Raw genomic sequence first — 12,516 nt, forward strand, 5'->3', positions numbered from 1 at the left:
TTTCTTGGCACGCACTGAGCGATGCCAGCTGTCCCTGGGTCCCCCCAGGGCCACCCACAGGGACCCTGGTGGCTCTGGCTTGTAGCCAACACCTATTGGCACCCACACTGCAGTTTGGGCTGCAGTCACACGTTTTTAGGTTCTCCAGTCGAGTTTGGAGCAGCATTCCCTTGCCCAAACCGTTAGCCATAGGTTCGTGCCCGGTGCACCCCGCCATTAAGCACACGGAGTCGGAATCCACATGAAGGGGTTTTAATTAAACAATTAATGATCCAGCATGCCCTGCTGGGCCAGGTGACCTCCTGCTGCCTCTTTCGGTGCCCCAGCCCCTCGGGTTGAGGAGCGAAGAACCGAACCCGCTGCCCGGGGCCGGCCCTGGGGAGCCTCCCCACAGCGGCGCCCTGCGGGGTTTCGGCCGCCTGCGGCTCCTGAGGGGGTCCCGAGGGGCTCGGGCCGGGCCCTGCCCCGGGGGTTGCGGTCAGCGGAGGCCGTGAGCGCCCCCCTGCCACCGGCGCCGGGGCGCCCCATGTCGGGTTTCCGCCGGTGTCGGCGGGGGCGGATAAAAGGAGGCGCCGCGGGCGAGGCTCAGAGCGCGGCGCTGCCCCCGCCCGGCCTACCCATGCAGCCCGCCATGATGATGTTCTCCAGCAAGTACTGGGCGCGGAGGGGCTTCTCGCTCGACTCGGCCCTGCCGGAGGAGCGCCCCGCCGGCCTCACCGTAAGTGCCGGGGCTGGGAGCGGGGGCGCCGAGGGGAAGCCCGGTTCGGCTCGGTCCCGGCTCGGGAGGGAGGGACGGGAGCCGTGCTGCCCGGGCACCCCGGTGCTCCCGGGGGTCGGCGCTGTGCGGGCAGGCAGCCGCTTTGCGGTTTAGCCAGCTGCTGCTTTGGAAGTGGCTTCGAGCCACAGCAGAAGTTTTGCCGGAGCCGTTCTGCTGCGGTAACAGCAAAGCGCTGGGGTCCGGCTCTGGTGTCTGTGAGCGCTGGGGTTTGAAAGCCCGGCGGTGCTCCCGGTGTCTGTGTGCTGTACCAGCAGCATCCGTCCTGTCAAAGCACGTGTAAGCCTCCTAGAGTGGTGTTTAAAACACTTCTATAGTAGCAAGTCGTATGAGCGTACGCCTGGTGCTGGCACCTCCGTCGCTGAGCAGCTTTGATGGAAGTGGGGGCTTCCAGGCGCCCATCCCCGGCCCGCAGGGGTGGTGGGACGTCCTGCGGCCTTGTGTGGGGCAGGTGTGGGCGCTTCCCCGCCGAGGTGGTGTCAGGAGGCAGGAGCAGCCCTCCGTGAGGCGACCGTACGGGTGCGACAGGTGCCTGGGTGATCCCGAGCACGGGACACGCTTCTGTGTGCTCACAGGTAAAGGGATTTGAGCAGGTTTGCTTTATTAATCATAAAGAATGTTAACGGATGCTATAACGTAATCTGCTATGAATATGTTAAACATTTAAGGTTATCAGTACCTAGCTCCTATAAAACTTTATGCCAAATCCGCGGTGTGTGGAGGCTCTGATAATTTGAATAGATCCAACAGAATACGCCAGTTTGTACCAGTCGTGAACCAGTCTTTATAGTAAAACATGAAATGCCTTTTCTCTTTCCTGTACGTGCTTTATTTCTGTTGGCAGTATTGAATGAACTGTGATAAACTCATTTCACGGTTTTTATATTGGAGTTACTTCACTGTGTTCTGCTGTAGGTTGCTCTTTCATTCTTGAGTATTTTGCGCTTGCTCTAGAGAATTTGTTTTCGTTAGGAAAGTTGATCTGCTAGTCATTATTTAATTATAAAGTGTATTAATAAGCATAGGTGATAAGATTTGAGTTCTTGCAGTATCACAGCCCCCTACTAGACTCATATCAATTAGTTTTCGTATACTTGAGAGAGACTTTCAGTCATCACTTCAGGTAAAGCTCACTTGGAAGTGTTGGTGAACCTGGGACAGTCTTGGAAGGTGCTGAGTGCTCGTTTTCTGGAGGAATCAATGGTACCGAGATTCTCGGGCACTCAGCTGACCGCATGATCCTCTGTACGTAGCCTCCAGAAAGCAGCACACAGTGGAAAAGCATGGATGCCATCTAAATAGTATCTTTGCCGCTTTGTGTGGAGGTTGTGTTCTTGGTATGCGTGAAAATTCCTCAGCCAAATCCCAAGTACTAGTTAAGTTAATCCCAACTATATTGAAGTTAAAGCCAAAGTGACCTTCTCCTAAGCAATCCTCCTGTCAAGCCGAATCATATAAGCTCAATTACTGCAAAGTAAATGTTTAAAACCCTACGTATGCCATTTTACAAGCAGAATTACTTTTCCAGTTTGTGTGATCTAATAAAGGATGAGAAGAGACCACAAACTCTTCAGCATGCCCTGAAAGGAGTGAGGGTTTTTTAACTTGTACTGTTTTAAAGAGTAGCTTTTGGTAAGAAGATGCATTTCAACTACCCCTCCTCTTAATTCAGCACATTCTTGTGCTTTTTTTTCCTTTAAAAAAAAAAAAAGCCTCAGAATATCCAGTGAGAGCTGTGGTCTCATTTAGTAGTGGGAGATATTCCAGTTTGACATGAACCGTGTGGATGCACTGAGATGGATGTGATGCAAATACTTCCTCTGTCAGCAATATCTATTTCTAAGAAAACTATCTTTAAATAATCCAATTTGAAGAGGAATTAGACTAAAGCTTACTGACTTTTTTTTCCTGGGTCATGGAGCATTTGATGAAATCTTCTAAAATCTTTTAGAAGCACAGGGAAACTTGTCTGAAGCCCATCGTCACAGGTCCTCAGACATTATGCAGCTGGGATAACCTACCTTGACAGCCCTACTTGAAAGGCAAAAAAGCAAGAATAGAGATTTATCTCTGCTTTAATCAGCTGTTGAGACCTGTTTAAAAACTCCATTTATCTGGATGCTATTTTCCTTTTATTTCTGTTCTACAATTTACCAAACAGTTATGGAATATCTGTATATGAATCTTAATTTCTAGGATCACATTTTTTCTTTAGTGTTTATATTACAGGTGATGCTGTTATTCAAAAACCAGTTACCTTCTCGTTGGGTATGTAATTTTTCCAGGAGCCACAACCTGGGCATTGGAAAATGCAGACTATTTTTTGAAAACTATGGTCAGCGTTATCAAAATTGTCTATAAAGCCTGACTCACTGTACTGTGAGTGATAAAACATGATAATTTTTTTTTTTGGAAGCTACTGGATGAAGTATGGCTTAAAGCAAAATCTTTACCCTGTAAATTAAGAGAAGGTTGTAAGAGTGGCCAAGGATGGTGTGATTTCCTTTATTTTTTTTAGGAGTTCCTCAGCCAGCCCACTTCTTGTGGGAGGTGCAGTCTCAGCTTGTGTTTCTGTCCTCATATGTATAACCACCGGGGTTTTTTTTTTCCTTGGGGAAAAATGACCTTACATAGCAACATTAACTGTGCTATGACAGATAATATAAGCGTTATGCTGTGAATGTAATGACCGTGACTGACCACTAAAACCCTACCTACGAGGGAGGAAGGCTCGGTGGAGGTGGGCAGGAGGATGTGCCAGTGAAGCTCGGGGAATCGTGCGGGGTGTGACTGGCCACAGCAGCTGCAAAGAAGCTGATTTCGTCTCAACACAGAGGGGAGTTCAGGTGAACAGCTGTCAGCAGTGAAATGGATCAGCTGGTGGTGTAAATATTTCTCCCTGAGTTCATTAGAGGAGTGTGAAGGTCTCCCTGAGTCCCAGAGCTGTGAGAGGGGAGTGAATGCACAGCTCAGCCCAACTTGGGGTATAGAAACTAAGCAACGAACGGGAGTATTTCAGAGATCGGTGGGCTTGAGCTGGCTGCAACCCTCATATCCTTTCCTGGGGATTCTGTTGTGTGGCAGTGTGACAGTGAGTGTAGCATAGGGACCAGTAATGCAAATTGCATCGGTCCTGTGACTGAACTGTGGGTTGTCTCTCCTGTGTTTTGCTAAGTGTAGCTTACCTTTGTATTGCGTCTTCAGTACATTGCGTATCACACTGGGGTAACATCAGATATCTTCAGAGAAGTGAATTTGATATTAAACGTTACACTTGCCATGTGTGGAATATCTGAAAGCAGCTGGACAGAGAGTATTGGACTCTGACAATGGATAGTACAGAAATACAGACCAGTGTAAATCAGCATAAATTGACTCCTACAAATTACAGTAGCATCACCACAATTAGTGGTTTTGCAGTAATTCTGAAAATCTCTGTTCACTTTTATTGCTAACAATAGCATTGCCCTAATAGTATCATTATACTTGTATCCTATGCTTTCATATGCTTTTTCTTTTTTTTTAAGAACTGAACTTTTACACAATCATCTCTAACAGATGCTTTTGAATTGTGATTCTAGTTTCAAGTGAATGAATTAACCTTTAATTTAAGTCTGGATGGGTTCCATTCAGTTATTTTTCTAACAAGTATTTCTCTTCATGTACACAGACTTAATTTTGGGAAATGCCCTTTTGCATCTGAAATGATGTTCTTTATCCACTTGCAGCTAAACAGATCAACTTCTGGGAAAAACGAGGAAAAGAAAGGGAATAAGGGAAATGGGAAAGGTGAATCGGCTTCTGAAGGTGGAAAGACAGCTGTGGTGTTTTCCTTGAAGAATGAAGTTGGTGGGTTGGTGAAAGCTCTCCGGCTCTTCCAGGTAAAGTCATTCTGTGGACCAGACTGAGGAAGATCAGGTTGTTTGTTGGTGTAAATTAATGCACCAGGGAGTGCAGTTACTTTTATTGAATTCTGCAGAGTGTAACTTCAAATTTTATGGATCATTCAACAAAGCATTTTGGACTCACAAAGAGTTTTCTGGAACAAAGTTTAACGGTGATGTTGATGTTCACACCATTCACTTTAGATTGCCAAAGTGTGATTCTCAATACCATAAATTAGGTTTGAAGTTCTCTGTACGGACTATGATGAAAGAAAGCACTTTCAGAGAGCAGTTCAGCACCTAAGTTATGTGCCTGAAGTCAGATGGTGATGGCAGCCTTGCTGCAGGACAATGTTTGGTCATAAATTTAAATGCACCTTTAAGTGCTTGCAGGGTCAGGGCTTTGTGTCTAACTTGAATGTAAATTGTGAAGTATTGGTTCCCGTATAGATCCCCATGCAATTGGTGGTTTTCAGTCAGGCTGCTGGTACTCGATGTAGTCTGCTTACCTCATTAATAAACTGGAGAAGACTTTGAGGCATGTATGAGGATAATTAAAGCAGAGCAGTGTGATGGAAGTCTTAGGCTGTAAGTCTTCTCTTCTCAACCCAGGGTATATGAAAACCACTCTTTCTACTTCTGAAGAGAATATCTAAAACTGTTAGCACTGTGCCAGCTGGAAACATGAAGAGGAGTCCTGTGGCCTGTGTTACTCAGAAATAGATCATCAAAGTGATCCCACTTGGCTTTATAACTAGTCTACAAATAGCAGATTCAAACCCCTCAGCAGATGGAGGCTTTTCCTTCTGTGAATTTGTTAGATAAACGAGTTAGCTAAGGAGATGCATTATATACATTCCTTACAGAGTGTGCCAGTGAAAGGATTATCTACTATGTAAGTCCAGAGGTAGACTACTATGTAGTCCAGAAGCTGGTAGTTGGCTGTACCAGAGGGGACCTTCATCTGAAACTCGAAAAAACTTTCCTAAAGAACATGCCATCAATATTACCATTCTAACTGATATGGCTATACTTAATCCATTATTTCATCTTTCCACAGGAGAAACATGTCAGCATGGTTCATATTGAATCACGAAAATCGAAGAGAAGGAACTCAGAGGTGGAAATTTTTGTGGACTGTGACTGCAGTAAAAAAGAATTTAATGAACTAATCCAGTTGCTCAAGTTTCAAACTAATATCGTGTCTCTCAATCCACCAGAAAACATCTGGACCGATGAGGAAGGCAAGGCTCCTTTCATGTCACTCGCTTTAGACACTGACAAACTTTTTGGACATGTATCTCAATCTCATACTCAATACGTTCAACTTGCATTCTGTCTTCTGCAGATCTTGACTGTGTGCCTTGGTTCCCCAGGAAGATATCTGAATTAGACAAATGCTCACAGAGAGTTTTGATGTATGGATCTGAGCTCGATGCAGATCACCCTGTAAGTGTAACAAAAATTGTATTGTAGATAATTTCTTCAAGTTGTTTGCCAGTCAAATAAAAAGCCTGCTGACTGCTGATTTTGAGTACTTTTCTGAATTCTCAGAAGGTGGGGATTTAGTTCTCTTCAGTGTTCTCAGTGAATCAATTCTCCTTTTCTGTAGTTGGACATGCAAGAAGGAAGTCACCCAGAAAACTTATTCACTCTTGAACAACTTTGTTCCCTTTTGTCCTGCCTTCACTTATTTATTTTTTAATTAGCTGGTTGATAGAAGCTTTCAGACAAACTGAGGAGTTTAGATCAATGCGACCTTAGGTTCTATCACAAGTGGCTCTTAGATAAGAACTGATATTAACCTAGGTGTCAGAGAAGAAAGAATTATGGAGAAAGACATCCTGGCCACTCAGAAGATAATTACAAAATAGAACAGAGCCACATGTTCCTTTCTCTGCATGGATGCAGCAGGTGGGAAGGTGCTTCACATTGTTTCCTGTCTTTAGTGACAGGAGACAAAAGCTTGCATTTCACATAAGCAATATCTGCAGTAGTACCAAATGTTCAATGCAAGAGGCAAATAAAAAGATTTTTTTTTCTTATATCCATAAATGCTTAACCTCTGAGTTGTTAAATGCTAGATGATTTCAAGTGTTTGTGGTGGAAGTTTTTTCACTTGTTTCAAATCAGTTTCTGCCTTTGGACACCTTGGCTGAGCATTACTGGTGTCAACTAATTGTATTTGTTCCTACTCCAAAGTGTTTTTTTAACCATTTGAAAAAAAAGAGGGGTTCAACTGATTTCATAGGAAACTTCAACTTCCAGATGAAGGGAAGTAATGAACTAAAATACCTGACCATAGTACTGTCTTGTTACAGATTCAGATTAAAAACTAGTTGTAGGCTATAGTCTCCTTTGCTTTTTGTCACATATCTTTTCATTGGTGGTGTGCAGGACAGTTTTTAAATGCATTCACATAGATCAGTTCAGTGTAGGGGACTCCAGAGGTGCATTTGTGCCATACCATGGTGTTACAGTGCCTGTCCGTGCTCTTTGCTGGTGGCTGCCTTGGCTAAGGAGAGGAAGGCACTCCTGGTGGCCAAGTGCTTAGGGCTCTGTGCAGCACACAAGTGGCAGTCAGACCGCTGCCTCCTGCCCTGGCTGCTCCATAGCTCCTACAGCCACGGTGCTGTGGCAGGGTCTTGGGTGCAGATATGCATGAGCAAACTGGCATCATCACCATGTCCCCTGGCACTCTCATTCCCCTGTCCCTGGTGTCACTTGCCTATCAGCCACGATAAGCATCAGCACCTTGCTTGGTTTCCAGCCACCTCTGCAGAGCATGAGCCCTTCCTGCTCTGTGGGCCCACAGTTAGGGAGCACGTTCCTGGGTCCTGATTTCTGCCACGTGCTTCTTGATGACAAGCTAGGATTTACCTACTGTTTTCTTAGAATAGAAAAATCTGTTGATTACCTTCAGCCATTAACAGTAATTTGGTTCAAACAGAGGCCTTAATGGCAACTCATTCTAGGCTTGAGTTGATGATTGTGACAGGCCATTTGATAGTGTTTTATGATCTGAGCGGGTGCCTTCATTAAATTCTTGAGTGCTTTGCTGAAAATCTGCATTCACTTTTACAGACAATGAAAAAAGACATTTGCATTATATGAATATATATTTTACACTTGGGGAACTCGTATAAACATAATTTACACACCATTTGTTAGCCTATGCAGCACACTAGGTATTAGAGGTGGGGGAAAAATTCTTAAAATCTGTGACTGGCCTTTGAGATGCTGGTTCTGGTGCCTGCTCTGTTCCTTCATGCTGGTATGTAGATGCCAGAGGACCAAAGAGAATTACCCCATTATGGAACCAGAATAGCACCATTTTAGATACTAACCAACTCCAAACTGGCTAATAGTTTCAGTCTTGATTTCACTGCACATGATGGACCTTTATGTTACCTGTGCTGTCGTCCATCCCATTTTGTCATAGAATATCCTGAGTTGGAAGAGACCCATAAGGATCATCAAGTCCAACTCCTGGCACCGCACAGGTCTACCCAAAATTTAGACCATGTGACTAAGTGCACAGTCCAATTGCTTCTTAAATTCAGACAGGCTTGGTGCAGTGACTGCTTCACTGGGGAGCCTGTTCCAGTGCGCAATCACCCTCTCGGTGAAGAACCTCTTCCTGATGTCCAGCCTAAACAGCCTTGTCTGTTGAATGGTCTATAGCTGAGTAACATAATGATAATGTCAAAAGGTATTAAGCAGACAAGGATATTCCCCAGAATTTCAGCAAATTTTTGTCTATCAAAAAGCTTTTCTGTGTAGGCAGTGTCATTATAACGTGTCATTCTGTACTCTTCAGTTGCATTTTGCAGGGGGAGCGCTATGCTCTGTTGAAAGCAGGCCACACAAACATAGGTTCAGAGAGGGCAGATATGTGCTTGATTTTATGAAGTAACTGATCTCACAGTAGGTATGTACAGCAAGTCAATAACCAAATGAATGCCAAGGAAGAAAACAGATTGTCTGGTGCCTGAATGGTGTTGTATAAGGCCTTTGCTACCTTGTGTGGGAGCGGAGGCTTGGAGGTTTTCTGCAATCCTCTGACATTCTCCCATACTCTGCCCTAGCAGCACAGCTTTGGTTATACGGCAGTAAAATACCTTCCAAGTTTTATTGTATAAACTCATACAAACATTTCAAATCAAGACATTGGCTTTTAATTCCTTTTGTTGAGTTGTGTTTGTGTATGTGAGCTGTAAGGAAAAAAAACGTCATTTTCTTTTTCGGCCGTGCCTAGGTGATGGGAGCAGCCCATTTAGGTCGTGGCACTTGAGGAAATTTAAATGCATTTTCTGGGCTACTAACTGTGGAGCTTAGATAGCTGTTTACTCTCTTTCATCTTCAAGAGGTTACAATTCCTGCTTTGAAAGTAGATAACTTTTGTAGTCCAAAACCTGAAGCGTCCAAATCTTTTATAGGTACAGAAGAAATGATGGTTTAGTTTTGAATAGCTTGAAGGGCTGTAACTGACTGGTGTGCATGTTTTATACAGCTCTTTTGTGCTAAATATGCGAAAGGTAAGAGCCTGCTGTAGTCTACAGTCTGAAGTGTTTCCTCTGTAACTCAAATTGAAGCAATGTATGTATTTGTTGTTGGAGGCTGATGGTTCAGTCCCTGATGTGTTGGTTAAGATGGCAACTGCTGAAGCAGCGTCTTCAAAATGAGTTACTTATGAACCCTGAGCACTTCAGTCTTCTAGTGATGACAGATGCATTAAGAAAAGGTCAATTATTCTGCTTGATGCCTGCCTGTAGATCTCCATTCAGATTAAGGAGAACCTGCATGAGATGAAATGACAAGGAAAAAGTTTCCCCTTTTCGCTGTTTTGGCTGAATGACAACTATGCACAAACCTGTCTTGAAAATACTCCTGTGGGACTTTGGTGGGGGAAAAAGAAAGAAAATCCTTGTCTTCTCTTACAGTCCAGTAGATGGTGTTAATCAAAATACAGTATAATTTGTTATTAAATAAACACTTCAATGATTTATTTTATAATTCTTACAGCTAATTTTCTGTCTTTATTATAAATTACTGTCTTCTTCCTCACTTAAGGGATTTAAAGACAATGTCTATCGACAGAGAAGAAAGTACTTCGTGGATGTTGCCATGAGCTATAAATAGTAAGTACTGGTATAATTCTTCCCTGTGCTGCTGACTAGTTAGAATTCATGCTCTACTTAATTCTGTAGGATGAAGTTTTGCAGCAGACAACGTCATCCTTTAAACTTTTGCTAGTGTAGCCTATAAATCACAAACCTGATGCTTGGAATCCTCTTACATTTTCAATACAGATACAGGCAAGTAAAGCACTCGAAATGTGAGCTCTATCTTTTCCACATTTTATTCATAGCTGGTTAAACTTAAGGAACTCTTTTATTAATGAAAAAGTGATGTACTACTGAATCACACATAGCCAGTGTCCCTGCATGGTCACTGGATGCCAAATCATTACTCACTATTTTGACCAAAGAAAACGGTGCTTGTTGTGAAGAGAATTGCTACACATACCTGGAATGGCACCCAGAGGAAAACATTGTACATAGTAGGAGTGCTGTACACTTCCCCTGCTTCATACAAATGTTGTGTTTGTCACAACAGTTTGATTCCTACCATTGGTATAGGATGAACTCTCAAAACTAGTCAGTAACAATTATTAAATAACTCATATCACTACCTGCAGAAGCGCTGCCAGGACATAAGAGTCGGGTCCTGAGGGTGTTCAGAACCCCCCAAAACTACATATTGACTTAAGGGTGAGCTCCTTGAGGTAGGAGCAGGAATATGTTGTTGCATGGGATACTCCATATGTGACAAACATGACACAGAGGGGAGAGAAGAAAAAGAAAAAGAGAAGGGAGCTGGAAGGAAAACTTGAGTCTGTACAGGCTAGCCAATATAGGGAGCAATGTTTGAATCCCTGACAAAGAATTACTGCTCCTTACTCTTACTGCTAGAACGATTTTTGATTACTAAAGAGAGTTGGTGCCCAATACAGTCCTGACCTTGATGCGGACAGGGGCTAAAGCAATTTCTTCAGTATTTGGATGTGCTGTGTACTCTGAAAGAGTCTATGAACCCTGGATGCTGTTTATCTGTGTTGTTTTGTGAAAAATCCTTGACATCATATCACAGTACAGTTGTGGTTTAAAGAGTTTTATTTCGAAGAGCCCAGCAGAATTAGGTGTCCCCCTTGACTTTTTCCCCCCCCATACATCAGTAGTTTCCATAGAGCCAGGAAGATATCAGGGCCTCAACTTGCTGAAGCCTGAAATTTTTATTTGATTTTTCACTGAAAAAGGAGTTATGATTCTTTTCATGCACTTAATATGCTGGATGCTGCAAAATGCTTTTTATGAATTTTGCCACCACAGCTGTAAACTTCTCAGAATTCATTCAGTGGGTTTCCCTGTAGTTAATCGACCTGGTGCCCGCACACAAGTACACTCTATGTGGTTCCTCCTTTTGATCTTTTTTCCATGTCAAGTCAGTATTTTCAATTTGCTGGCATCCCTGGAAGTTAGGAAACTTTCTGTGCTACCTACAAATACCTACTGTGTTGCAATTTTCTTGTCACATAAGCATTCAACTAATTCTAATCATACTGTTCTGTTTGCCCTCATTATCAAGGGAGAGAACATACTAATTTCATGTTCTTTTCCATTTTTCCATTTTACTTTTTCAGATTTTTAATTTTTCTCCACTGAGATTTCTATGTATCTTGTTTAAAGGATACAAAGTGCAACAGTTTTTGCTGCCTTCACAGAAGGCACATCCTGTCAGGAAGCAATTCAGAAAAGGATTTTTGAAGGGATTTTGGTTCTACTTTTTGTTTTTGATGTAAGGCTAATCCACAGGCTGCAGAAGGCTAGGGGTGGAGTCAGGAAGGTTAACTCTGCTTTGTGACCATATAATCCCGATTATGTTTCTTGTTTGCTTTTGTCCCATTCCTGTTGTTATGCCATAACCAATCTAACAAATGTCCAAGTGCCAGTGTTTGGTTCCCCTTTCTTCAGCCCATGGTGGCATTTGTTTAGCTGGGTGCTCATGGCAGTCATCCAGCACACTGGACTTCTGCCTGCTGGGGCAGGGTGCTGCTTGGTGGAGAAGCTTCCTTGCTCCCTTTGACTGGGTAAGTCCTAAGTTAGCCAGTTTTCAAATATAAGTTGAGACAGGGTTTTTGTTTGTTTGCAACTGATCAATTTTTTTTCCCCAGTCTAATTCCTGCTGTAGAGTTAGTTATTCTTGCCTAGCATTTGTGTGAAGTGTCAAGCAGGTACCTGTGGATGAGGGCAGACTGTGTGCTCTCGTAGAGCTCTCTCAGTAAACTTGGACAGTTCTCCATTTATCCATGGTGGTAGCAGTAGTGCCCTGCATTTCACAGTTGCTAAGCTGCTGGAAATATCTTCCTCCCTTCTTCCCCTCTTAGCTGCCTAAGTGCTGAAAAGGTTCTGCTGGTTCACTGAACAGTGGTTGGTCTTCTGCTACAAGGATTTTTTTCCCTCTGAAACTAGTGAGAAATGTCTTCTTAGGAAAATCTTTCATGTTCCCAGAAAAACAAAAGCAAAAACAAAAAACAAACAGATAAAGGAAATGAGAATTCTTTTCCTTCCTTAGATTTTGAAGGCTCAATGAGCATTTCTGTAGGCAAATTACAACAAACAAACAACCCCAAAGAGAAGTTATTTGAAGGCCAGATGTTGTACTTCAGCAAAGCGGCTCGGAAATACTCCCTCATCCCGATAGTATTTTCAAACATCTAAAAAGTTTTCAAACTCTTCCTGGTATTATCAGCAGCAGGAAAACAAGATGCTTTAAGTGTTTTTATCCAGGAACAAC

At 43.2% G+C, this 12,516-nt stretch overlaps 1 protein-coding gene across 1 annotated transcript in view; it reads left to right on the plus strand.

Moving 5' to 3' along the window:
• The first annotated feature begins 275 nt into the window (after positions 1-275).
• TPH2 (tryptophan hydroxylase 2) overlaps positions 276-12,516 on the plus strand; it is a 54,651-nt gene continuing 42,410 nt past the window's right edge. Inside the window, exons 1-5 of the mRNA XM_080583080.1 lie at positions 276-718; positions 4,504-4,656; positions 5,720-5,903; positions 6,008-6,108; positions 9,733-9,800. Coding sequence (XP_080439206.1) covers positions 527-718; positions 4,504-4,656; positions 5,720-5,903; positions 6,008-6,108; positions 9,733-9,800 — 698 coding nt within the window. The 5' untranslated portion in view covers positions 276-526. The remainder of the gene's footprint in view (positions 719-4,503; positions 4,657-5,719; positions 5,904-6,007; positions 6,109-9,732; positions 9,801-12,516) is intronic.

The sequence above is a fragment of the Anser brachyrhynchus genome, assembly GCF_964034855.1.
Source record: "Anser brachyrhynchus genome assembly, chromosome: 1".
In the NCBI taxonomy this organism is placed as follows: Eukaryota; Metazoa; Chordata; class Aves; order Anseriformes; family Anatidae; genus Anser; species Anser brachyrhynchus.